The sequence below is a fragment of the Phoca vitulina genome, unplaced genomic scaffold (assembly GCF_004348235.1).
Source record: "Phoca vitulina isolate PV1807 unplaced genomic scaffold, GSC_HSeal_1.0 scaffold19, whole genome shotgun sequence".
NCBI lineage: Eukaryota > Metazoa > Chordata > Mammalia > Carnivora > Phocidae > Phoca > Phoca vitulina.
The window spans coordinates 24,544,383-24,568,399 of NW_022589722.1; the positions used below are offsets into that span (position 1 = coordinate 24,544,383).

Sequence of the window (24,017 nt, forward strand, 5' to 3'; positions counted from 1 at the left end):
AAGAAAGAAAGAAAGAAAGAAAGAAAGAAAGAAAGAAAGAAAGAAAGGGGAAAGGGAAAGGAAAAAGAGGAGAGTTGCATACTCTACTGACTGAGCCAGCCAGGCGTCCCATCACCTGCATTTTTGTTCCTTTGTCCCGGGAGTGTTTGTATTTCTCTCCATCATTTGGCTCTTAGTCCCTGTGGGATTGTGATTGTTCTCCTACTTTGGGAGAAGCCAGTGAGAGGTCAGCTTCCACAGCATGAGGAGGGATCAGGAGAGATGTCAGTTAGGGCAGGAAAGGGGAAGGCCGGCCAAGCAAAGGTCCTGGTGTCAGAATCCCTGGCCACCACCATCTCAGGACCCACCCCATCCTTGCTTCTGCTGCAGGAACCTGGGAGTCTTTCTGGTTCCTCCCTCACCCCCCACCCCCAACAACAACCCCTTTAGCAAGCCCTGTGGACTTGTTCTCCTAAATATTGCTCACACTTGCCCCTTCTTTCCCCTTCCAGGCCCGGCTCTTTATTCAGTACCTGCACAGCTGAGATGGCCCTGTAGGGCCTGGCCACGCGCATTCCGCCCTTCCCTAACCCCCCATCCATTCTGCAGCCTGTGGGAAGTAGCTGGTACCAGCTGGTAAAGCAGAAGCCACTCATATTGCAATTTCTTCCTGTTTGCCCCAGGATACTCGCTGTAGAAAAGTCACCACAACTTTGTCTGGAAAGCAAGACCCAAGAAACTGGAAACAACCCAACTGTCCAACCAATGCAGTAGCGTATGAGTTTCCTGAGGTGGCTATAACAAATTGTCCCAAACTTGGTGGCTTCAAACAACACAACTTATTACCTCACAGTTCTGGAGCTCAGAAGTCCAGAACGGGTCTCATTGGGCTTCAAGACAAGGTGTCAGCAGATGTCTGTTCCTTGGAGGCTCTAGGGGGAGGATCTGGTTGTTGCTTTTTCCAGCTTCCAGAGGCCTCCTGGAACCAAGCAGTCCAACAGGGGTAGCTCGGGGGAACCGTGGCTCACAGACACCCTGTGTTCTGTCAGGATTGGACATTTTGAAGATGGGACAGGTGTGGGGGTGGACAGACCAGAGCTCCTACCTGAACTTTTCCCTTTACAAATCACTAAATAATACCCATTATATAGGTTTTTGTGTGAGAGTTAAATGTGAGAGCATATGTATGCACCCAGTATTCAATAGATGTTCATCTCTGGAAAAGAAAGAAAGAGGAAAGATGGAAGATGGGAGGAAGGGAGAAAAGAAAAAAATTGTTCCAAACTCGGAGTCTTGTGGGCTCTTTCCATCTTAAAAGCTGCAATGATGGATAATCCGGCTAATTTCCATCTCAAGATCAGCAACCTTAGCTCCATCTACAACCTTACTTCCTCCCTGCTACGTAACAGAATACATACACGGTGTCCAGGGATGAGGACATGGACATCTTCAGGAATATTCTATCGCCAGGAGAACAGAGACAAACTGTGGCCTTTTTCCTCTAGTGGAACAGACCACAGCCTGAGACGGATTCCCTGGGCAGTTGACCTCACCAAAGGGTCCCTTCCTTGCCAAAACCCCTGGCGAGGCCCTGTGAGGAGTCCCAAAGTCCCTTGTGAGGCCTGAGAGGGACACCAGCAGTGTGGCTCAGATGATTAGTAAAAATACATTTCTGAAGTGTATGATGCTTATGCTATTTATCAGCTTTTAAAAAAATTCTGTCATTGTTGTGAATTCCTTTCTCATTCTAAATATAAATTAGTTTTTACCTAATATTGTATTCTAATTTTATATATCTTTAAAAGGACCCACTAAATGGTGTAAACTTCAAGCCCTATACAACCAGAATGTGCTCTGACCATAGGAGCAAAAATGAATGAACCACAGCTACCTGCAGCAACGTGGATGACTCTCCAAAATATACTGAGTGAGAGAAGCAGGTCACAGAAAAGAGAGCTGCAGCGTGACATCATTTGTATATGGCTCCCCAACCAGGCAGAGCCAAGCTCTGTAGTGTATGGGGATGCATACATATACGGGAAAACTATAAAGAAGAAACGAGAGAATTCTTTACATGATTCAGGATAGAGGTCACGGAGATGTGACCAGGGAGGGGTACAGAGAGGGCTTCTGAGGGACCAGTAGGGTTGAGTAAGTGAACCTGAGAGATGAAACACAGATTTTTGTTTCCATATTACCTTTAGAATTGTGTATAGATGGTGCATACTCTCTTGCATGAATGATGTTTGTCATAATTTAAATTTGTGTTTTAAAATAACTGGATTGGGGGAGCGCCCAGGTGGCTCAGATGGTTAAGTGTCTGCCTTCGGCTCGGGTCATGATCCCAGGGTCCTGGGATCGAGCCCCGCGTAGGGCTCCCTGCTCAGTGGGGAGCCTGCTTCTCCCTCTCCCTCTGCCATTCCCCCCTGCTTGTGATCTCTGGCTCTATCTCTCTGTCAAATAAATAAATAAAATCTTTTAAAAAATTAAATAAAATAAAATAAAAATAAAATAACTGGATTGGGGACACCTGGGTGGCTCAATCGGTTGGGCATCCGCCTTTGGCTCAGGTAATGATCCTGGAGTCCCGGGATCGAGCCCCAGGTCCCGGGCTCCCTGCTCAGCGGAGAGTCTGCTTCTCCCTCTGCCCCTCCCCCCTCTCATGCGTATGCTCTCTCTCTCTCAAATAAATAAAATCTTAAAAAAAAAAAATAACTGGATTAACTCTTTAAGGAAACTTAAGGGGTGCCTGGGTGGCTCAGTCGTTAAGCGTCTGCCTTCGGCTCAGGTCATGATCCCAGGGTCCTGGGATCGAGCCCCACATCGGGGTCCCTGCTCTGCGGGAAGCCTGCTTCTCCCTCTCCTACTCCCCCTGCTTGTGTTCCCTCTCTTGCTGTGTCTTTCTCTGTCAAATAAATAAAATCTTTCAAAGAAAGGAAGAAAGAAAGAAAGAAAGAAAGAAGGAAAGAAGGAAAGAAGGAAAGAAAGAAAGAAAGAAAAAGAAAGAAAGAAACTTAAAATTTTAAGCTTAAAATTCTGCAGTGGCTTCTCAGTGCACTTAGAACCAAATCCACGCCCTTTGCTGTGGCCCCAAACCCCACGTGCTCCAGGTGGCTCACCTCTCTGCGGGCATCTCACACCACCCCCCCGGGCACTGTCTCTATCCGGCCACACGCCCTCGCTGGCACCTGCTCCGCATAAACCCGCCGGTCACCCCCTTTCACAGCCCCTGCCGCTTGCCTGCTTGGAGCTCCGCGCAATCCCAGTCTGCAGTGTTATCAATGCTGCCCCCCCCACGGGACTCTGAGCCTCGAGGGGCCAAGTGCGCCTCTCTTCTGGCACCCCCCGGGCCTCCTCCTCTTCTGAAGGGCTTTGACTTGGACAGGCTGTGGCGAGGCTCACACTCTGAGGTAGATGAGGCAGATGGGAGAACGAGGTCATCAGAAGAAAAGAAAACAAGACCTGGAGATGGAGGGACGGGGTGAAGGGGGGGGAAGAAGGGGCCAGCCGATGGCGGTCCCCTCACTCAGGAGAGCTGGCTGCTACACCCTGGAGGGCTGGGTCCCCTTCTGTCAACAAGGTTCTGGGGTAACTCGTTGTCTGGGGACCTGCCAGAAATAGGAGCTGCCCCTCACCCCCACCTGGGTTAGGTGTCGCTTAGACTCTTTAAATTGAAAACCAACTGACTTTTGGGGACACCAGAAATCTAACAGAGTCCAGCCCATGGGTTTTTACAAATGTCCCCTCCTTCCCTACCAGTCGCACTGCTGTGAGATGAACGGAGAGTATCCACCCTGCCCCTAGCTCTCTGCCCACATGAGATTTCTTGGAACACGGAACAGCCCCAGCCAGGAGCTGGACCACACTCGGCGCCACGGCAGATGGGGAGGGATGTTGTTCCCATCCCCCATCCCCTGCACCCCCTAGGTGTGTGGGTAACCGTGTGTGAGAGGACTAATGGCTCCCCAAAGATGTCCAAGGCCTGCTCCCCACAAACTGAACGTGTTATGCTGCAATGCCAACAGGGGAGTTAAACTGATCTTGACATGGAGATGAGCCTGGATTATTCGGGTGGTCCAGGGTCATCGCAGGGGTCCTTAAGTGGGGGAAGAGGGAGGGGGGAGAGTCAGAACCAGAGAGATGGCATCATGAGAGACTTGACCCGTCATTGCTGGTTTTCAAGATAGAAAAAACCCACGAGCCAAAGAATGCGGGCAGACTCTGGAAGCTGGAAAAGACAAAAAGATTCTCCCGGACAGGACAGCCAGAAGGAACACGTATCTGCTGACTCCTTTGTGGTGTTTCAAACCACCCCGTTTGGGGCAATTCGCTACAGTGCAGCAGGAGTTTATACCCTTATTCTTTTCTTCCCTCTCCCCAGGGTAGAAGTGAGCCGGCCAGGCAGAACTCTCTGACCTCATCTGGGGCACTGCGGGGCAAAATCTTCTCTACTCTTAAAGGAAGCATGGATACACCCGTATTCATAGCAGCATTATTCACAATAGTCAAAAGGTGGAAGCAGCCCAAGAGTTCATCAGTGGATGAATGGATAAACAAAATGTGATACATACATACAATGGAATATTGTCCAGCCATCAATAATGATTATTATTCAAAGGAAGGAAATTCTGACACATGCTACAACATGGATAAACCTTGAGGACATGGCGCTGAGTGATGTCAGTCACAGAAAACAAAACGCTGTATGATTCCTGAAGGAGTCAAGTTCATAGAGACAGAAAGTAACATGGGGGTGGCCAGGGGCTGGGGGAAGGGGACAGGGCTTTGATTTTGCAAGATGAAAAGAACTCTGGAGGTCGGTTGCACAACAGTGTGAATATACTTAATACTACCAAACACTTAAAAATGATTAAGATGGGGGCGCCTGAGTGGCTCAGTCGTTAAGGGTCTGCCTTTGGCTCAGGTCATGATCCCAGCCTCCTGGGATCGAGCCCCGCATCGGGCTCCCTGCTCCGTGGGAAGCCTGCTTCTCCCTCTCCCACTCCCCCTGCTTGTGTTCCCTCTCTCGCTGTGTCTCTCTCGTCAAATAAATAAAATCTTTAAAAAAAAAATTATTAAGATGGATGTTTTATGTTGGGTGTATTTTACCATGATTAAAAAAATAAAAGCAAGAGAAACATGGAAAGTAGTGAGCATCACCTTAAATGAAGAAAGATTTCTCAGGTGCGCCTGGGTGGCTCAGTTGGTTAAGCGTCTGCCTTCGGCTCGGGTCATGATCCTGGGGTCCTGGGATTGAGTCCCACATTGGGCTCCCTGCTCGGCAGGGAGTCTGCTTCTCCCTCTGCTCCCTGCTTGTGCTCTCTCTCACTATCTCTGTCACTATCTGTCTCTCAAATAAATAAATAAAATCTTTAAAAAAAAAAAAAAAAAAAAGGATTTCTCACCAGAAAGAAAAATCTGCAGACATTTCTCTCCCCATGTAATATGGATAATCTGTTTAAAAGAGACACATCATTTGTTCAATGAAATTAAGTAAGGGCTCCCTGACTTAAGGACAATGGTGATCATCTATTCACTCGGTGAATTGCCCAGAGAAGGAAGGATGGCCACAGGTGATGTGACAGGGCCCCTGTCCCCTGAGCCATCAGCCTGGCCCGAGGACCTCACCCACTGTTCATCTCCTTCTGTGTGTGCTCTTTAAAAAGAAGCAGCTGCGCAAAGTGGTAGGTACTTGATCCCAGATATGCCTCGGTTTGAAATCAGCTCTGCTGCTCACTGGCTATGTGACTTTGGGCACGTTACTTCACCTCTCTGTTTCAGTTTTCCCATCTGTAAACCAGGGACACTAACAGTCCACCCCTCAGCACGGCTAGAAAGATTTAACGAGTCTAAAGTTAGGCCAGTGCTTGGCACACTGACAGGTGCTGTCCATCCCAGGGCAGGATTCATCCGAGCTCACAGTGTGTCTGTTAATATCCTCCGAGCGGCTCTGATAGGAAAACTCCTATATTCAGTTTGGGGACCGACAGGACAAGTGAGGCAGGATCCCCCCACCTCCCCAGGGAACTCCGGACTTCACAGATTTTCTCCGACTATATACAGTTTGTCCACCTTGGCGCTCTGGACAATTCTTTGTTGGGGGCGGGGGGTGCTGGGCTGTGCCTTGGAGGGCATTTAAGTGACAGGCATCCCTGGCCTCTATCCACTAGATGCCAGAAGCAGTCCCCCACTGGGACAATCAAAACTGTGTCCAGACATTGCCAAATGTCCTTGGGGACACAAAATTGCCTCCGTTTGGGAAGCACTGAGCTACAAGGCAAGACAGGGAAGGCTGGGAAGTCAGCACAGCCTCAGGGAGGAGACAGTCCAGGGGCTGAGCCTTGAGCTTGGCTAAGATTTCCAGAGGAGTGGGGGGTCATCATTCTGCCCTGGCTCTCACCCCACCTTCCCAACATTGTTGGCTGGCTCCTCTTCCGCCCCCTGATCTTGACCTGCTGGAATCTCAGGAGCCGTGGACTTCTCTCTGCACACTTCCCCTGAGAATGGCGGCACTTTGCTGCAAAGCCTTCCAGTTCCTCGTCTCCAGCTCCAGTCTCTCTCCTGAGTCCCAGAATCTTCATCCAGCAGCCTCCAGACACCTCCACCCAGAGCCCTCCAGGCTCTGCAAGCCCAATGTGGCCAGAGTTGCCCTCTCCCCTCCCCACCACAGTCCATATACTGACACCCCTATTGACACCTTCAGCTTGCTCGCCCTCATCTCTCTCTCCAGGAGACTTGTTGGGTTGACCTCTTCAATGTCACTGAAATCCAGCCCCTCCTCTCCATCCCTGCACCTGGCGTGACTGCCCCACACTTGTCTGATAGCACCCTTGCCCTCCAGGCCACCATCAGGCTGTAGCCCGAGGACCTTCTAAAATGCCAACCCTGGGGGCACCTGGCTGGCTCAGCAGAGGAGCTTGCGACTCTTGATCTCAGGGTCCCGAGTTCAAGCCCCACATTGGGTGCAGAGCTTGCTTACTTACTTACCTACATACATAATAGAAATGCCGACCTGATCGTGTCACATGCACCCCTTCCCCTGCGCAAAAACATTCCATGCCCCCTCTGCCCAGCTTTGAGGCCTGGGTCCCACTCCGCCTGGATCTCTGCTTGAGCCACTCGGTCACCTCACTTCTGCCTGCACAGTCACCTGCGGGCCCCGGCCACACCTCCACTCCTGCTGTTCCACCAACTGGCCGCCCCCATTACCTGTGGAAAAGCTGTTTCTCCTTCAAAGCCCAGCTCCTGTGTCCTCTTCTGGGAAATCTTCCCTCATCTCCGGCCTCTTGCCAAGGCTCTTATTTTCTCTTGTCCCTGAAGGAAAGATGTTTAAAAGCTGGGGGCCGAACCTGTGGCCCAACCCCCCACCCTCCGCCCCCAGCCCTACCTGAGTCCCAGGGAGCTGGAAGGGCTCTGGGAGATCCTCTGGTCACCCATCTTCATTCTCCAGATGATGGCTTTTGCTGCCCTGGCTTGTGGCATTGGACAGGTGGCCTCTCCCTCCCCACCCTGATACACTGTCCTTCCTCCCTGGCCTCCAGGACACCCCTCCTCCCCGGGTTTGCCTTTCAACTCTCTGGCGGCTCCTTCTTGGTCCCCTCTGCTGCTGCCTCCTCCTCACTCCCACCTCGTCCTGTCAGTATCCCCGGGCCGGTCCTTCGTTGTCTTCCTGTCTGCTCTCCCTCTGATCTCGTCCTTTAATTGTCAGCCGTCTGCTGACAGCTCCCAAATGTGCATCTGAGACCTCAGACTCTCTCCCTGCAGACTTAGGATTCTCCTATTCACCTGCCTTCTCGGCATCTCCACTCACCCATCTGGGAGACATCTCCAACCTTACCCAGCCAGACCCCTCCGAGTTGCTCTGCCTTCAGTCTTCCCCCTCTCAGTTCATGACAGCTTTGTCTCCCAGTGTTCAAGCCAAAGTCCTTGGGGTGCCCTAAGACCTGACCCCCTCCCATCCCCTCCACTGCTGCCACCTGGGCCAAATTACCATTACTTCTCACCTGGATTATCACAACCACCTCCTCACCCTGCTTCTGTCTTTGCCCTCTGCAGCCTCTTCTCCACGGAGCAACCAGAGTTAACCGGGGTTGACCATTGTCTGTGGGTCCCATCATGTCCTCCTCCACTCAAAACTCTCCCATGGCTCCCATCTTATTCAAGTAAGAGCCAAAGTCCCACAAACCCCCATCTGACCTGTGCCTCCTTTACTTCCCCAGCTCTTACCTTTTTAAAAATTCATCTCCTCCTGCTGTCCTCCTTAATTCAGCCACCTTGTACACTCCCGCCACAGGGACTTTGCACGGGCTGTTCCCTTTGCTTGGAAGATTTTTCCTCCAAGAATAAGAATGGCTCCTTCCCTCACCCCCTTTGAATCTTTGCTCACATGTCAGCTTCTTAATGAGGCCTTCTCTGACCACCCCATTGAAAATTGCAAACCACCTCCTTTTACCACTGCCCATCACCTCCCACTTATCCTGCTCTAATTTTGTCTTTGCAATTATGGCCTTCCAACACACTGTATAATTGACTTCTTTATCTGGTCTATTGCTTATGTATCTTTTTTTTTTTTTTTTAAGATTTTATTTATTTACCTGACAGAGAGAGACACAGTGAGAGAAGGAACACAAGCAGGGGGAGTGGGAGAGGGAGAAGCAGGCCTCCCGCGGACGCTGGGATCACGACCCTAGCCGAAGGCAGACGCCCAACCGACTGAGCCACCCAGGCGCCCCTTATCTATCTTTTCAACTAGAATGTCAGCTCCACCAGGGCAGGAATCTGTTATCCCTTGTTCACAGCCATACCCCACTGACTACCCCAGTGCGGGGCATTTTATTAAGTGAATACCCTAAGGTTCCAAAGCCCAGAACGAGTGCCTGTCCTGCACAGGTGGTGCACTGGGGAGTCATTGTCTTGGGAGCGTCACCCTCCCACCCTCCTTCAGGCTGACCCACCTTGGACAAGTCACTCAGTCATTCTAGACCTCCTCTCTGAAAAATGAAGATGCTATGTGTGTACCAAGGGCTTAATAAAGGCTGGCACGTGCAAACATACGAACATTAGAAAAACTTGACCCCTGGCATTCTAATGCAATTTACACTTTTCCATACAGGATTTCACTCCACCCTCACAACCCCAGAGGTAGGTAGGACAGATGATGGCCTTTCACCTTTTTACAGGTGGAAACACTGAAGCCTTTTTTGACAGGTGGAAGAACAGCGGGGAGGCCTGGGCCCCTCCCCGCGTGACTGGACAGATGATGTGTGACCCCCTCCCCGCGCCGGGGGCGCACGGGCGGTTCCGAGGCTCCAGAGGGTCCCGGGCGGAAGGGGGATGGGGAAGAGTGCTGGGGCTCGGCGCCAGGGGGACTACATTTCCCAGGAGGAGTTGCCTGCAGCTCTGTGGCTCCCGGGTTTTTAAAGAGCTCGCGTAAAAGGGGGCGGGGGGAGGGGGGAGTTTCGCAGTCGGCCGGCCGGAAAACGGCTTGGCGCTTGGTGCGGACCGGAGAGCCGCGGGTGGGGGTCCCGGCCCGAGTCAAGAAGCCCCCAGGCCCTGCAGTGTCAGCCAGGCGAGGTGAGGCCAAGCCAATCTGGAGGCAGCCTTTCCTCATCTTGTCCCCCTTGATCTCGGACTCTGCGCCCAACTCCCGGCCCCCTCCCTTCTCCTCCAATTCTCCCTAACTGGGGCGCGGAGGGGGGGGCGGTTGGGGCGGTGAATCCCGCCGCCGGCGGGAAGCCCCCGCGACTCCGAGGCCACCCATCCCTCCATTTCTGGCTTCAGTTCCGGGAGAGAATTTACAGGTCTCTGGGATGGGCAGGGATATGGGATGTGAGGCTACAAAATGAAGGGAAGACCTGGGGGCGCCGGGAGCTGAGCCTCACAGTGTGCCCCCATTATCTATCCTTCCGAATCCCGCAGCTTCCACGGTAAAATGGGGATAATCTGGGGAGTGATCACGTTGGCTGCCTCCCCAGGCTGGAGGCGCAAAGAATCAAGAAACGAGTGGAGAGCAAGCACTTTGCCAACTGTAAGGCGTTGTGCAAATAAAATTGTTTCATCATCGTGCCAAAGGATTCATCTAGTCCTTATTTTAAGACACCCAGGGCCGTGGCGTGGGTGGGCGGTGTGGCGTGTGGGGAGTGTGTACACATCTCAGACCCGGGGGTGGCTATTTGGATTGCCTATTTCCCCCTCCAGATCTTAGTGGGAACCAGAATTGTCTTTGTAAATAACTAAAACAAATCCACCAGAATGTTGTGTTTTCAAATCAGGAAACTTCGGGGTAATTGACATCATCCAAATAAGAACCTTGACCTTTTGAACTAACCTGGCCCTTCGTGGCTTCCCTTCCCTGCCTGTGCCACCAAGATAAGCCGTGGAGAAGGCATCTGATAGAGAGTCTCAGGCCTCCCTCTCCCGCCTCCCAATCATTTGGATTAATCCACCCCTTGGTGTTTGTGGGGGAAACCTATTAATTTCCCTGGCCTCAGAGACTCCCCAAGTCCAGTAGGAGCCCTTACCCCCCACCCGCAGCTACGACCCCCCACCCCCCACCTAAACCCTCCAACCATCCCCCTCTCCCCTCCCCAACAGCCAGTGTCTGCAAACAGCTCCCGGACCATACCAGAGACACGTTCATCATTTTGACCAGCTATAAACCCCCACTCCCAGGGTATTGTTTAAATGAAGAGTGCCCTGCCTCTTTGCTTAGGGAATGAAAGCGGATTTGTTGTGGGAGGGGGCTTAGGGAGGGAGCATCCCAGAATCTCAACCCAGGGTCCCAGCCAAGCGGGCCCTGCACGTGATTAGGATGTGTGTCATTGACAGGGGTCCCAGGAACTCTGGGGTCCCTTCTGCTGGCCTCTGGGCCCCTAAAGTCCCTCGGAGCCCCTCAAGACTCCCTTCAGACGGTGACGCCCCTTGTTCGCCTCATCTGTCCCCGCCAAGCAGCACGGAAAAGAGGTATACATTTTAACAAAGACCTCGCATCCTCCCAGCAAAATGGCGGTGGTCCCGGCCACCGCTCCCTGAACAACTGCACACTTTGCGAGGATTAGTCAGGACCCAAGGAACGCGACCCCCTCCTCCACCTCTCCCCCAGGGCCCCGTTTTCCCAAGTTCCCAAAGCACTCAGGGCCTCTCTTCATCCCAGGGGCCCCCAGGACAAGCCTCCTCTTGGAGGCTTTGTGACAGTCCCTCCATTGCAGACCCCCCCACACACTGCCTTCAAGGGATCTTGGGAGGGGGACTTGACCCCCAGGGTTGCCTCAGGGGTGGGGGCAGCAAGGTTCTGCCTCTGAGACCCCGAAACTCCTAGGCTGAGAGAGGCATATAAATGAATTCCCTCTTAGGATATATGGGCGATGTGGGGGTCTTTGAGGAAAGGAGAGAACTCGGGAGACCTCTCCTCATTCCCTCCAGGGTCCCGGGCAGTAGTGGGGGTTCGGCCTCAGGAAAGAACCTCCACACAGAGGTCAGGGGGCACGCTGGGGGAGAGCCGGCCGAGGAGGGGGAAGGGACAAAGTTTGAAAGTGCCCTTCCAACTCTTCCAGGGAAAGTTTGCTTAGGGGCCCCAAGGACAGAGAAGAGGTAGAGGTGCGGGGGGCCCGGTGGCGGGATGACCCCCGAGAGGTGACCAGACCCCGGGGGAGCGACCCCTCCCCCCTGTCCCGGCTCGGCCCGGCTGGGAGTCGCCCGGCTCGGGGCAGCGTGTGTTAGTTGGGGCCGCTTTCCAGCCGCTCCGCCGGGCTGGGGGGTCCCGCCGCGGGCCGGGAGCGGGGTCTCCGGTAGCCCCAGGGGGGAGCTTTGCTACGGGGGGTTTCCTGCACCCGGGCTCCCCGGCCCCGCAGAGCCAGCCCCCCGCAAAGGGGAAATGTGCAGGCGCACCAGCGGTCCTCGGCGCCGTTTGGGGCGCGTGGCGGGCGCGGGGGGCGGCGGCCGGGCCGGCGGGATGCCCGGCGGGGGAGCCCAGGGAGCCAGGCAGCGGTCCCGGGCGGCGGCGGGGAGCGGGAAGGCCCGGGCCGGGGGTAAAGGTCGGATTTGCTCGGCGGAAGAAACACAGATGGCGGCGGCGCGGCGCCATTCCGGGCCGGGAGCAGGCAGCCAGCAGCCCTGTCCTCACCGCGGTCCGCCCGCCGCCGCTAAATACCCGGATGCGCCGCCCGAGCGCCAGACGCGGAGCTGGGAAAAGGGAGGCAGAGGAGGCGGAGGCGGAGGCAGAGCCCGAGCCTGATCCCGAGCCCGAGCCGGAGCCGGAGCCGCAGCCGGGCGCCGACACCGACCGACAGACCGCCGGGGCTGGGCCACGCAGAGCCGGCCCGGCGAGTCCTCCCGCGACTCGAGCCAGGTCCCCGAGAGCCGGGCCCCGGACTGGCCCGGGAGTCAGGAGGAGCGCCAGAGCAGATCCCGAGTGAGGCTTTCCTGGGCCTCCGACGAGGGCTGGCCCTTTTGAAGGCGCCTCCTTCAACAGCAGGACCAGACAGGCCACCATGACCGAGAATTCCACGTCCACCCCTGCGGCCAAGCCCAAGCGGGCCAAGGCCTCCAAGAAGTCCACAGACCACCCCAAGTATTCAGACATGATCGTGGCTGCCATCCAGGCGGAGAAGAACCGCGCTGGCTCCTCGCGCCAGTCCATCCAGAAGTACATCAAGAGCCACTACAAGGTGGGTGAGAACGCCGACTCGCAGATCAAGTTGTCCATCAAGCGCCTGGTCACCACTGGGGTCCTCAAGCAGACCAAAGGGGTGGGTGCCTCAGGGTCCTTCCGGCTGGCCAAAAGCGACGAGCCCAAGAGGTCAGTGGCCTTCAAGAAGACGAAGAAGGAAGTCAAGAAGGTGGCCACGCCAAAGAAGGCAGCCAAGCCCAAGAAGGCTGCTTCCAAAGCCCCAAGCAAGAAGCCCAAAGCCACCCCGGTCAAGAAGGCCAAGAAGAAGCCGGCTGCCACGCCCAAGAAAACCAAAAAACCCAAGACTGTCAAGGCCAAGCCAGTCAAGGCATCCAAGCCTAAGAAGGCCAAACCAGTGAAGCCCAAAGCCAAGTCCAGTGCCAAGAGGGCCGGCAAGAAGAAGTGACAATGAGGCTTTTCTTGTGGACACTCCTGCCTGTCTCCTATTTTCTGTAAATACTTTTCTCTTTTCTTCTCTCTTGATCTTCATCTGCAGTCCTTTGCCCCTTTCTATTCTGACTTCGTAAGAGAATTTGGATTCCTCAGAAATTAGGGAGTAATTCATTTTTCCTTAACCAATCGTGCAAGGACAGCAACAACAAATCTCATCTCTAATGATGAGGATGTACTTATATTTTGTTTCGTTGACTTGTTATTAATCTACTTAATGGGTTTAGGGACTTGGGTGGGTTTGTGTGTTTTGTTTGGTTGGATGGTTTGTTCAATATGAAGGTAAAGGGGTGGGAGAGAATGGGCAAGGCCGCTGGTTCCAACTGTATGAGGGGGAGCCCAGAAATGGTAAGGTTTGTAGGAGTATCTTTAAGGTGAGCCAGCCTTCTCTAGGTTGCACACCCCTTGTGAGAGTTCCAGAACCTTGGTGGGGAGAAGGGAGGGGTGGCAGCAGCTGGATGGCAAAGGAGGGAGGTGGGAAAAAACACTCTCCGGGCTGACTTCCACCTTCCAATAGTGAGCAGTGGGGGGTCCAAATCCAGTTTCCTTCTCACTGTTAGTGTGCCCCTGTGGCCTCCCTATTGTCCTAGGGAAGGGAAGGGGGGGTCAAAGTGACAGCTGGTCTGGGAAGCAGTGGCTTCTCTCAGTCAGCTGGAAACTAGCCATGGGTGGGGGGGGTCTTTGTGGCTTCAGAAAGTCTCATGTTAAACGGGAGTGGAAACTTTGGGGGAAGGGTGGGGATTTAGTCAGCCAAGTGCCTCAGTGTTAAAACTTGGGTCTTTCCACATAATTGGATTGTATCATAGGAGGACTTTTTTCCTTTTCCCCTGGTTTTTGGTTCCTCCTGTATGAGAAAGCGGTGGTTTTGCTTGGTGGCCTGGTGGGGCTCAGTTCTGCCACCTGCCACTTAAAAACCTCCCGACGTCTTTACTTCTGAGTCTTTTATAAAAAGTAGTTGTAGATGGGGGAGGGGGAATGGGCGGGGAGTGGACAGTAAGACATACTGCAGTCAATTTTGAATTGCTAAGTAGTTTCACAGAGCTAGGTCTGTGTGTATGTGTGTATATGTATATATACGTATCTAGGGCTAGTACTTAACGTTTCACACCCGGGAGCTGGGAGAAAAAAACCTGTACAGTCGTCTTTTATTTTTAATAATATAGGAAGATGCGCACTTGCGCGTGGTTCCCCCCCCTTCCTTTTTTTTTAAACAAGTGTTATTTGTGCCGGGAAGAATTTGATGTCTTTGTAATTTTAAAAACTTTAAAATAAAATTGAAAAATGAAAAAAACCTGAGCGGTGCATTTTCCCTCACTTTTAAGGCTGGAGGCGAATGCGCAGCAATCGGGCAGGCAAGCTGGGGTGAAATCCTGGGGGCGTTTGCACCTGCGAATGGGGGACAGTTCGGGAAACGGGGCCGAAGAGTACAGAGCGTGCCTCTGCCTGCTTCTAGGGTCTTGCCTTTGGGGTCTAGGGTGCACCCCCTTTCCTTCCGAGCGCTGGGTGTGTAGGCAGGGGATGGGAGTAGGGTGGGGGTCTGGTGGGCTGGGCCCTGGGGCGCGCCATCCTCCGCCGGGTCGCCTCTTCTTACCCCACGCGGAGCGTTCCAGTCACAACTTAGACGCCAGTCCATTTTCATCCTCTGCGGGTCCCGCCAGGCCCCGCCCACCCACCACTGGGCCCGCCTCCCCGCCCCTTTAACGGCCCTCCCGCTCCGATTGGCTGCCGTGGCCCGCCCTCCCCCCCACCCCCTCGGCCACGGGACCGGGCGAGGGCCGCCGTGCGCACAGCTCCCGGGCCGGCCTGAGCGCTCGGGTGACGGGGGGCACCATGTGGGCCGCTCGCGTGCTCCACGCTGCTCTGTCCGCAGCTCCCCGCGGCCGCCGCGCGCAGTCGGCGCTGACCCAGCTGCGTGGCGTCCTGGAGGAGGAGCTGGAAGCGATCCGCGGGGCTGGCACCTGGAAGAGCGAGCGGGTCATTACGTCCCGTCAGGGGCCGCGCATCCACGTGGACGGCATCTCCGGAGGTAACTCCCCCCTCCCGGGAGTTGTCGGACCTGGCCGGTGTTCGAAGACCCTTGTTGCAGGCCTGCGCTGGAATGGGGGGCCGGGGGGCAGGGGGCGGGTGGGAGTATCTGCACGCGTAGCCCCTGGCCCCGTTCCCAATCCATCCGGCTGACTTTCCGGCTTCCCAGGGTTAACTGTAACCTAGTTAAACCTGTTTCCACGGAGGGAGGTGATTTGCTGCTGAGCACCTTCTTGACTCAGAGGGTAGGGCTGGGGTGAGACCCGGTCCTGTGAGAACGTGAGAGAAAAAGAGAGACACCCAGCTGGCTCCCACCGGGCCAATTCAAGGAAGGGTGGTGGGAGGCGGCGGCGAGAAGCCCTGCATTTCTGGAGCTGCTTCTTGTGCAGGTCTCCACCACCTGCTGCGCGGGGCCGCCTGCAAACCTCCAAACTCGGGAATAACTACTCCCATTGTACAGACAGAGAAGCTGAGGCTCAGAGATGTGAAATGGCTTGCCCAAAAGCCCCTGCTGGCGGCAGGCAGAGCTGGGCTCTGGTCCAGGTCCTCCTGTATATTGGAGCTGGAAGGTCAGCTAATGGGTCAGAGAAGCTAACTTGCTGGCCAGAGTCACAGCGAGCAAGGGGCCACCAGCTGCTGCGGGAGTCACGCCATGAATTGGTCCACTGGGCCTTCCTCGTGCCTGTCTAACCAGTGGTCACCACCTGTCTTGTCTGTGCTGGGCCCCAGGTGGTGCTGGTTATAAACAGGCTCCCACACCCGCCTTCTGCTCAGGAAACAGGCCTGGGATCCTTGGTGCTGTTGTACTCATTTGTAAACCGAGGTCCCAAAAAATCTCTGCCTCCCTCCCCACCCTCGCCTGGGGGAAGCTTGGAGCAGGTCAAAAGATGGGAAATGAGGAAACAGAGGTTCTCATCTTGCTTTTGCCCTTTACAGGCCTCAGTTTCCCACTCATGTCAGCTGTGTTCACTTTGGGCTTTATAAGTCAGGAGTTGAGGTCTCAGAGAAACCCCCCACATCCACACACTTTAGGCACGTGATTCTGTACCAGGCAGCAAAGTCAGCTGTGTGGAGTCTGAGGACCACGGTGGGCACCTGAGCCAGCTCTCTTTTACCCACAAGGGAGCCAAGGCCCACATGAGGGGTTGCTGGTAGTCTGCAAGGACAGGAGAAGCCTGTGAGGGAGGGCTACATTCCTCATTGGGTGGAATGTGATTCAGAGCCAGAGTCTAAACTTATCCTTTAAGGCACCACTCTGAGGGTCCTTTCCTGACCTTCCCTCTCCTGTAGCTGTCGGATTCAGTACCTCCTAGCGGCCCCTAGTTCCCCCATCCTGACCTCTGCCCCAGAGTGGGTCATACTGTGTGCTTGTTGCCTTCTCAAGGGTGAATCCAGGGTCGTTTCCTCTCTAAGTCCCTAGGGCCTGGCACTGACGCTTTTCCAGGCCCTTTCTTGCCCTGAGCTGCTGTGTCCATACCGCCCTCCACCTCAGGAATCCTTAACTTCTGTGCCAACAACTACCTGGGCCTGAGCAGCCACCCCGAGGTGATCCAGGCAGGTCTGCAGGCCCTGGAGGAGTTTGGAGCCGGCCTTAGTTCTACCCGTTTCATCTGTGGGACCCAGGTACACAGAGGGTGTTGCGGGGTTTTGGGGGGGTGCCTTGTCCCCAGGGTTGGGCACTGACCCCAGCTGCCTGCTTCCCACAGTCAGCAGGGCTGGTTTAGCCAGCTCAGCTCATCCCAGGGCCCTGGGCCCATTCTTAGCCTAGAGCTATCCACCAGAAAGGCCGGTTCAGGCTTCTGTTGTGTTGCAAAAGAAACTCTTCCTCTCAGGGCATCCCTTTCCCCCACCTGCATGCAAAAATGCTTACAACAGTGCCTGGCACATAGAAGTGCTCAATAAATGTTGATTATTTTATTGTATAAATGTTACAAAATAAACGTACACATATGAAACTTAAAGTGCTTACTGTGTACCAGGTACTGTATTAAGAACATTACAAATATTAACTTATTAATGCTGCTAACAGTCATAAGTGATAGGTGCTATTCTTGTCTCTGTTACAGAGATGAGGGCGCCGAAACCCGGAGAAATTGAATGACTTGCTCTAGGGCACACAGCCTGTTATGATAGGAGTTTAACCCAGGTGGCTTGGCTCCTGACTACTTGTGATTATTATAACCCATCTTCTCAGAAAAGGGACGGTGAAATGAATGTCAGAAGCAGGACTCCTAACTCCCAGCCAGGGCACTTTCCGACAAAACCCTCACCCTGACCGGACAGCTTTCAAATATAAGAATTTGAGGCCCAAAAGAACCTACGTAATCCTTTTCTTTGCCATTAAGCAACCAAAAAAGGCACTTAGTTTGATGTCGGGAAGACAGCTTCCCTTGCCATCATCACCCATAATTCCTCATTGGGACCCCTCAGTGGGGTCTCCCCATTACAAACGAAGGTCCAACCAGGAAGGGACACCGAGCGAGCCCCTGATTCCTCAGGGAGAACCATCTGCCAGGTTCCTGTTGACTCTGGGGGAACCCTTGTGATGAAGAAAGAAGGGAGAGGCCAAGGCTGTAGGCCTTCTGTGATGAGTCTGTGACCCTCTAAGCCTCTGTCCCCAGGACTTGTTTCATGTGACCCTGCAGGCATTAACACCTGTTTCACTCTGTTTCTTTAGACCATCCACAAGGATCTAGAAGCAAAGATAGCCCGCTTCCACCAGCGGGAGGATGCCATCCTGTATCCTAGCTGTTTTGATGCCAACGCTGGCCTCTTTGAGGTGTGGGGAGAGGGGAGGGCCCAGGTGGGAGTTGGTGAGGACTGCCAGGCTGTGGAAGGCTTGGGAGTGAGCAGTGAGGAGGACCTGGCAGGGTGTCAGGGCCACTCCTAGAGGCTCTAGTGCCCATTTCTTATGGAGGCTAAGGTTGGGCCAAGTAGGTGCTCCAGGAGGAATCCTGGGACCTGCAAGGGACCAGCTTCCAGGGCACTGGGGAGATAACCTACGTCAGTGGGAAGGCCAGAGATAGCCAGGGCCAGGTACTCGCCAAACATGTTCTCACCTGCTCTCACAGGAGCTGGGCCCTGGTCCAGCCCAGACCTGGGGCCCTGGGGACCCAGATAGAGGCAGATAGGGGCTCCATGCCTCCCTGCCCAGAGGAATGCGCTGGATGGCAGTGACATTTTGACTCAGGTAGACATGGGGAGGGAGAACCCCCCCTAGGTGGTCGAGCAATAGCTCTACTCCAACTGCCTTCTTCCAGGCCCTGCTGACCCCACAGGATGCAGTCCTGTCGGATGAGCTGAACCATGCCTCCATCATCGACGGCATCCGTCTGTGCAAGGCCCATAAGTACCGCTATCACCACCTGGACATGGCTGACTTGGAGGCCAAGCTGCAGGAGGCCCAGGTGGGGTGAGGCCCAAGGGTTCCAGAGGCAAGAACCGGGCTTATGCTCAGCCTTGGCACTGGTGAACGAACTGAGGCTTGGAGGGACCAACTTTGCACTCGCAGACAAAGAACATGAAAGTTTGAAACAGCCAAGAGCTGAACCCAAATCCCTCCGCCCTAAGGCTTTGTTCCATTGTCCCATGCTGCCTTGGCTTTTAGCAATCACCTTATGTGTGGCAGGGCCTGCTGGGCATAAAGGTAGGATGAGCTTCGGGATAGAAGTGGCCCCACCCCACCCTCCCTCTCCCAGGGGAGACTGAGCTGTTCTCACTGGCCAGGACTGCCCTGGAAGAGGTGGGCAAGGCTCAGGGAGGCACAGATGAGGGGCAGGATGTTCCAGCCCCAACACAGTAAGGCTTGTGTGCCCGCCTCCGTGCCAGACCCTGAGCCAGGTAAGCTCTTAGAGCCCCAAGCAGCGTAGAGAATGGGAGGATTGGCCCAACTTGGGACACCAGCCATCACCTGCCCATGGCTTCCCTGCAGAAGCATCGACTGCGCCTGGTGGCCACTGATGGGGCCTTCTCCATGGACGGCGACATCGCGCCCCTGCGGGAGATCTGCCACCTTGCCTCTCGATATGGTGCCCTGGTCTTTGTGGATGAATGCCATGCTACTGGCTTCCTGGGGGCCACAGGACGGTGGGAGCATGCATCACCTAGGGCCTTGGGTCGGGCTTCTAAGGGTGGGTGGGAAACCAGGACGCCAGCCCCTCACCCAGCCCATGGCCCCTGGGCACTCAGGAAGCCAGTGGTGGCAGAGGCAGCTTCCCTTGCAGGGGCACGGATGAGCTGCTGGGTGTGATGGACCAGGTCACCGTCATCAACTCCACACTGGGGAAGGCACTGGGTGGAGCCTCAGGTAGCTGCAGGGTCATGGCCCTGGGGCCCCCTTATCCACAGGGAGGGCCCTGGAGAGGTCTCAGGGCAGGTGCGGAGGGGAGACCTGGGACCACACGGAAGAGGGTAGCACGGACTGTCCTCTCAGGAGGGGCTCGGGGTAGGTTCTGGCACCTGGCCTCTGACTCCCACCCTCACCTCTGCCCTTGTCCTCAGGGGGCTACACGACGGGGCCCGGGCCTCTGGTGTCCCTGCTACGGCAGCGCTCCCGGCCCTACCTCTTCTCCAACAGCCTGCCACCTGCTGTCGCTGGCTGTGCCTCCAAGGCCCTGGACCTGCTCATGGAGAGCAATGCCATCATCCAGACCATGGCAGCCAAGACCCAGCGGTGCAGTCCCTGGCAGGGGTGGGGCAGGCCGGGGTGGGGGAGCTGGTAGGGGCCTGTCCCCGGTGTGCCCTCCCAGGCCTACAGGTTCTGCCTCTGCCCACACCATGCCCCCAGCAGATTGCACTGCTCGGCCCTTTTAATCAAGGGCTGCCTGCCCGCCCACCTCCCTCTTCTCTGTCTCTGCCTCTTCCTTCCATTTCCTGGTACATTTCTCTGTCAATGACCTTGTGTCTCCCCATCTTGCATTATCCTGTCTTTTCACTCTCTGTTTTGGTCTGCCGGTTCCTTTGCCCAGCTCCCCATCTGCCTCTCTGGGTCTGCGTCTGTCTCCGTTGGTCCATCCTGCAGACTTGGGCACAGATCTTGGATCGCATGCCCATCAGGAGTGGGTGTGAACACCCCGCAGCCCCCGGCTACCTGTGACACCCAGCTTGTGCCCACAGTTTCCGCAGTAAGATGGAGGCTGCTGGCTTCACCATCTTGGGAGCCAGTCACCCTATCTGCCCTGTGATGCTGGGTGATGCTCGGCTGGCTTCTTGCATGGCAGATGACATGCTAAAGAGAGGTAAGGAAGCTGGGACAAGGGGACCGGTTATGGGTCCTCAGAGAAAAGAGGAGGGAATCCCTATACTGTGAATGCTCCCCCATACCTTCACCCTACTACCCCCTTTAGACCAGCTGTCTGTCCAAGCTGAAAATCCCAGGCCATGAGTCAGTCTCATGTCTGTGAGACCTTGGGCACCTCCCTTGCCCTCTGTGACCCTCAGGGGAGTAGGCATCATGTGTCATGTCTCCCAAAGGCTGTCTGGCTTTGGTGAGCCCCAGGTTGACCCTTTTTACCTTACCAGGCATCTTTGTCATCGGGTTCAGCTATCCAGTGGTCCCCAAGGGCAAGGCCCGGATCCGGGTGCAGATCTCAGCAGTGCACAGTGAGGAGGACATCGACCGCTGTGTGGAGGCCTTCGTGGAGGTGGGGCGTCTGCATGGGGCACTACCCTGACCTGGCTGGTGAGAAGCAGAGCCAAGGTCCCCCTCCCTCCACATTGACAAAAGGGCCCTTTCGTCAGCCCAGGCCAGAGACTCTGAGCCCTGTCAAAGTCCTGGCGCTGGGCTGGGGCAAGGCCTGTGTTTGTGGTTGAGAGTGTCAAGCAATAGGTGTGGAAACGGGCTGACATGTTGGTGTGCTTTATTCTCTCCGGGCAGGCCCAGTCCTGTGACCAGTTGAAGAATCAGGCAGGAGCTGGGGCTCTGAGGGCAGGCTCCTGAGTAGATCTCAGAGCTGACCACCTACCCCAGGTTAAAGATGAGACCCAGGCAGTGGGGATAATGTAGGCAGGGGCCCCCCCCCATGTGGCACAACTGAATTCTGTGCTGGAGAGGATCAGCTACGCACCGACCCTGCAGGCCCTTTCCCACCCAACCCACCCCACTTACTCTTCAGCCTCCGGAGAACACCTCGCTTTCTGCTCCCCATCCAAAGGATGGCTTACAGCTGCCCAGATAAGGAGGGGCTGGGCACCCAAACCCATGTGTGGATGGAGAGGCAGAGGATTCAGGCCCCAAAGGAAAGAATGTAGGTCACTATTGGAAAGTCTCCTGACAGTCTGGAACCATGTATTCTAGCCCACTTTGCCCCTGACTCTGTGGCCTTGGGCAGGCCCCTTCACCTGTGTGTGCCTCAGTTTCCCGCACTGTACCAAGAGTGGATGTTAACATTGGTAACTGGGGTCCTTCCATCCGGCTCATTGCAAGGCCGACTGGCCTGCTGATCAGCCGCCAGGGGGCGCAGCGAGCTCAGGCTCCGGCTGCTCTCGCGGCGTCTGCTCCAGAATCCAGGTCTTGGAGTCAGCTAGGCAGCCGGCCCGCAAGGCTCTCGGGAGAGCTTATTTGCTGCTGCCAAGGCCCCATCCACACTTGTCCCCAGCAAGGGCTCGCTGCTCCCCTAGTGGACACGATGACAACCCCCTTCCCACAGTCGCTGTCCCTGGTCCTTGTCTCTTCATTGCCCTCCCCACTCAGCTTTATGGGCTCGGGGCCGGGGGCCAGGCGGGATAGGTTCTGATTCACCGCAGCTCCCGCCTCAGCGTGGCATGGCCTCGGGGAGCTCGTACCTCGCTGGAGGTAGGGCAGGGAGGATGAAAGGGCCCTTCTAAGTTCACAGCAGGAAACTAGGACCCCCTCTCCCTGCCCTCGACCCCCCAGCCCTGCCCTTAGTCTGGATGTCCGGATGGACGGTCTGGGCGAGCCGCAGGGATCCTAACTCCGGGATTCCGGGAATCCTAGCTTGTGGTCTGGAGGAGCTTGAGGCTGGGGTCCAGGAGCTCCAGGTGCTGGGAGATGGCAGCCCGGGGAAGAGGACTGCCGTGGCCACAGCAGCGGCGCGAACACTTGCGAGTCGCTGCCACGAGGGGTAGTGTACCTGGCGCAGGCGCACTGCTGCAGCAGCGAGTGCGTACGGCCTGGCACCAGCCCCGGGCCCAGCCCCCAGCCCGACGTGCGCGATGTGCGTAGGCCGGCGGGTTACACGGGGTGGCCACAAGCAGCCACCGGGCAACGCCTTCCAGCAGTAGGTGTGGCGTATCCGGCGGGGCCAGAAAGCCGGGCCCAGGTCCACCCGCCCGTGGCTCAGAGCACGCGCCGGCCCTTCCGGTGGTTCCCGCGCGCCGCCGCTGGCGTTGCGCCCCCCGGCGGCCGGCGTCGGCAGCTGCATTGCCGCGGTAGCGCGCCACGCCGTCGGTCAGCTCGCGGCTCCGCGTGCGGAGCTGCGCCGGCTCCTGTCCGCCGGCGTCCGGAAGGGCCGGTAGGAAGCGGCAGCAGGCGCAGCGGGAGCTCTGGGCGCACGTGCTGGGGTTGTACGCGTACTGGTAGTGGCCCGACGCCCGCGACAGCCTTAGAGCCGCGCAGGACAGGAGGGCCGGCCGCGGATCAGCTGCACCTCCACCTCCGGAGACCGTTCCCATGGGCGCGCGGTCCACGTCCTCTGCGCCGGGCTCCGGGTTCAAGGCTGCGGCCTCCTGGAGCAAGAGGAAGAGGTGGCGCCAGGGATGCGCTGGGGCTCGGGCCTCGGCCTCGACAGAGCGTTCTTCCTGCCTGCCCCACGCCGGTCCTCTGTGGTTGCCTCGGTCCTGCCGCCCTCCCTCCTTCCCTCTGTCGTTACCAGCGGCTCAGCCTTTCCCTGCTTCAAGCTCTTGCCCTAGTTCTGTAGCAGCGCATCCGGAGCCTTGCCCTGGGCTAGGCAGAGCCTTTTGGGCTGGAGGCTTCCAAAAGGAGAGAGGATAGTGTGTCAGGGATCTCGGGGACTTTCAGAATTCCGGGTGGTTGTAGACCTCTGACAGTCAAGGATTCTAAAACCCCAGTGCACTGGGGCTAGAATCCTACAATTCTGTACTTCACCTTCTACCATTCTAATTCCTTAATTCTGATTGCTCTGAATTCAGGACAGTCTAGGTATGATTCCTGATATCTTCTGTTTAGTGGATTTTTTTTTTTTTTTAAGATTTTATTTATTTGTCAGAAAGAGAGAGAGCACAAGCAGGGGGAGCGGCAGGCAGAGGGAGAAGCAGGCTCCCCGCTGAGCAGGGAGGACCTGGGGCTCCATCCCAGGACCCCCAGATCATGACCTGAGCCGAAGGCAGACGCTTAACCGACTGAGCCACTCAGGCATCCCTGTTTAGTGAATATTTCCAAAAATTTGGCGATGCTCTGCATCTGGAGCAAGTGGCATCAGGCTTTCAAGAAATACCTCTGAGCACTCAGGAAAATCCCAGTGATCTGGGAAGAGCTAGTCCTGAGGAGTCTCTTCCCCAGCTCCTTGGGCCTTGAATGCAAGTCCTGGCTCTATCAGTGTCCCCTCAAACTATTTTCTCTCCCCTTTCACAGACTTCCTATTAACATTCCCCCCAACCGCCCAGCTTCTAGAAAGACCACACGTAGTCCCTACCATCTCTTCTCTTCCTAAACTCATTGCAGACTCTTTTGCCTCCACTACACTTGTTCAGTTTACCAACAACCTCACTGTTATGAAATCCAGGGTACCTCACTCCCCCCCCATCCCCGACTAGTCTTTCTAACCCTCTGGAGACATTTGGCCATGTGGCCCACTTCTCCAGGAGTTCCAGGCTAGAACCCCATGCATGACTGAATCACATAGGCATTCACCAAGACCGATTGATTAACCTCTGGCTTTTGCCGGGACAGGAGGCTCCTAACGGGTCAATCATTAAA

The 24,017-nt window shown here is 55.7% G+C and overlaps 2 protein-coding genes across 2 annotated transcripts; both read left to right on the plus strand.

Moving 5' to 3' along the window:
* The first annotated feature begins 12,060 nt into the window (after positions 1-12,060).
* LOC116639788 (histone H1.0) lies at positions 12,061-14,371 on the plus strand. Its single transcript, XM_032416402.1, has one exon. The coding sequence runs from the start codon at positions 12,468-12,470 to the stop codon at positions 13,050-13,052; it is 585 nt and encodes a 194-aa protein (XP_032272293.1). The 5' UTR covers positions 12,061-12,467; the 3' UTR covers positions 13,053-14,371.
* Positions 14,372-14,855: 484 nt separating this feature from the next.
* GCAT (glycine C-acetyltransferase) lies at positions 14,856-20,962 on the plus strand. Its single transcript, XM_032416523.1, has 9 exons — positions 14,856-15,122; positions 16,614-16,744; positions 17,799-17,900; positions 18,382-18,528; positions 19,053-19,207; positions 19,345-19,427; positions 19,622-19,793; positions 20,237-20,358; positions 20,642-20,962. The coding sequence occupies exons 1-9, from the start codon at positions 14,927-14,929 to the stop codon at positions 20,791-20,793; spliced, it is 1,260 nt and encodes a 419-aa protein (XP_032272414.1). The 5' UTR covers positions 14,856-14,926; the 3' UTR covers positions 20,794-20,962.
* The last annotated feature ends 3,055 nt before the right edge of the window (positions 20,963-24,017 follow it).

Coding starts and splice junctions, on each gene's coding strand:
- LOC116639788 (XM_032416402.1), top strand. CDS start 12,468: ATGACCGAGAATTCCACGTCCACCCCTGCGGCCAAGCCCAAGCGGGCC.
- GCAT (XM_032416523.1), top strand. CDS start 14,927: ATGTGGGCCGCTCGCGTGCTCCACGCTGCTCTGTCCGCAGCTCCCCGC. Junction 15,123..16,613: donor CGTGGACGGCATCTCCGGAG/GTAACTCCCCCC, acceptor CCTCCACCTCAG/GAATCCTTAACTTCTGTGCC. Junction 19,428..19,621: donor GGCACTGGGTGGAGCCTCAG/GTAGCTGCAGGG, acceptor CCTTGTCCTCAG/GGGGCTACACGACGGGGCCC.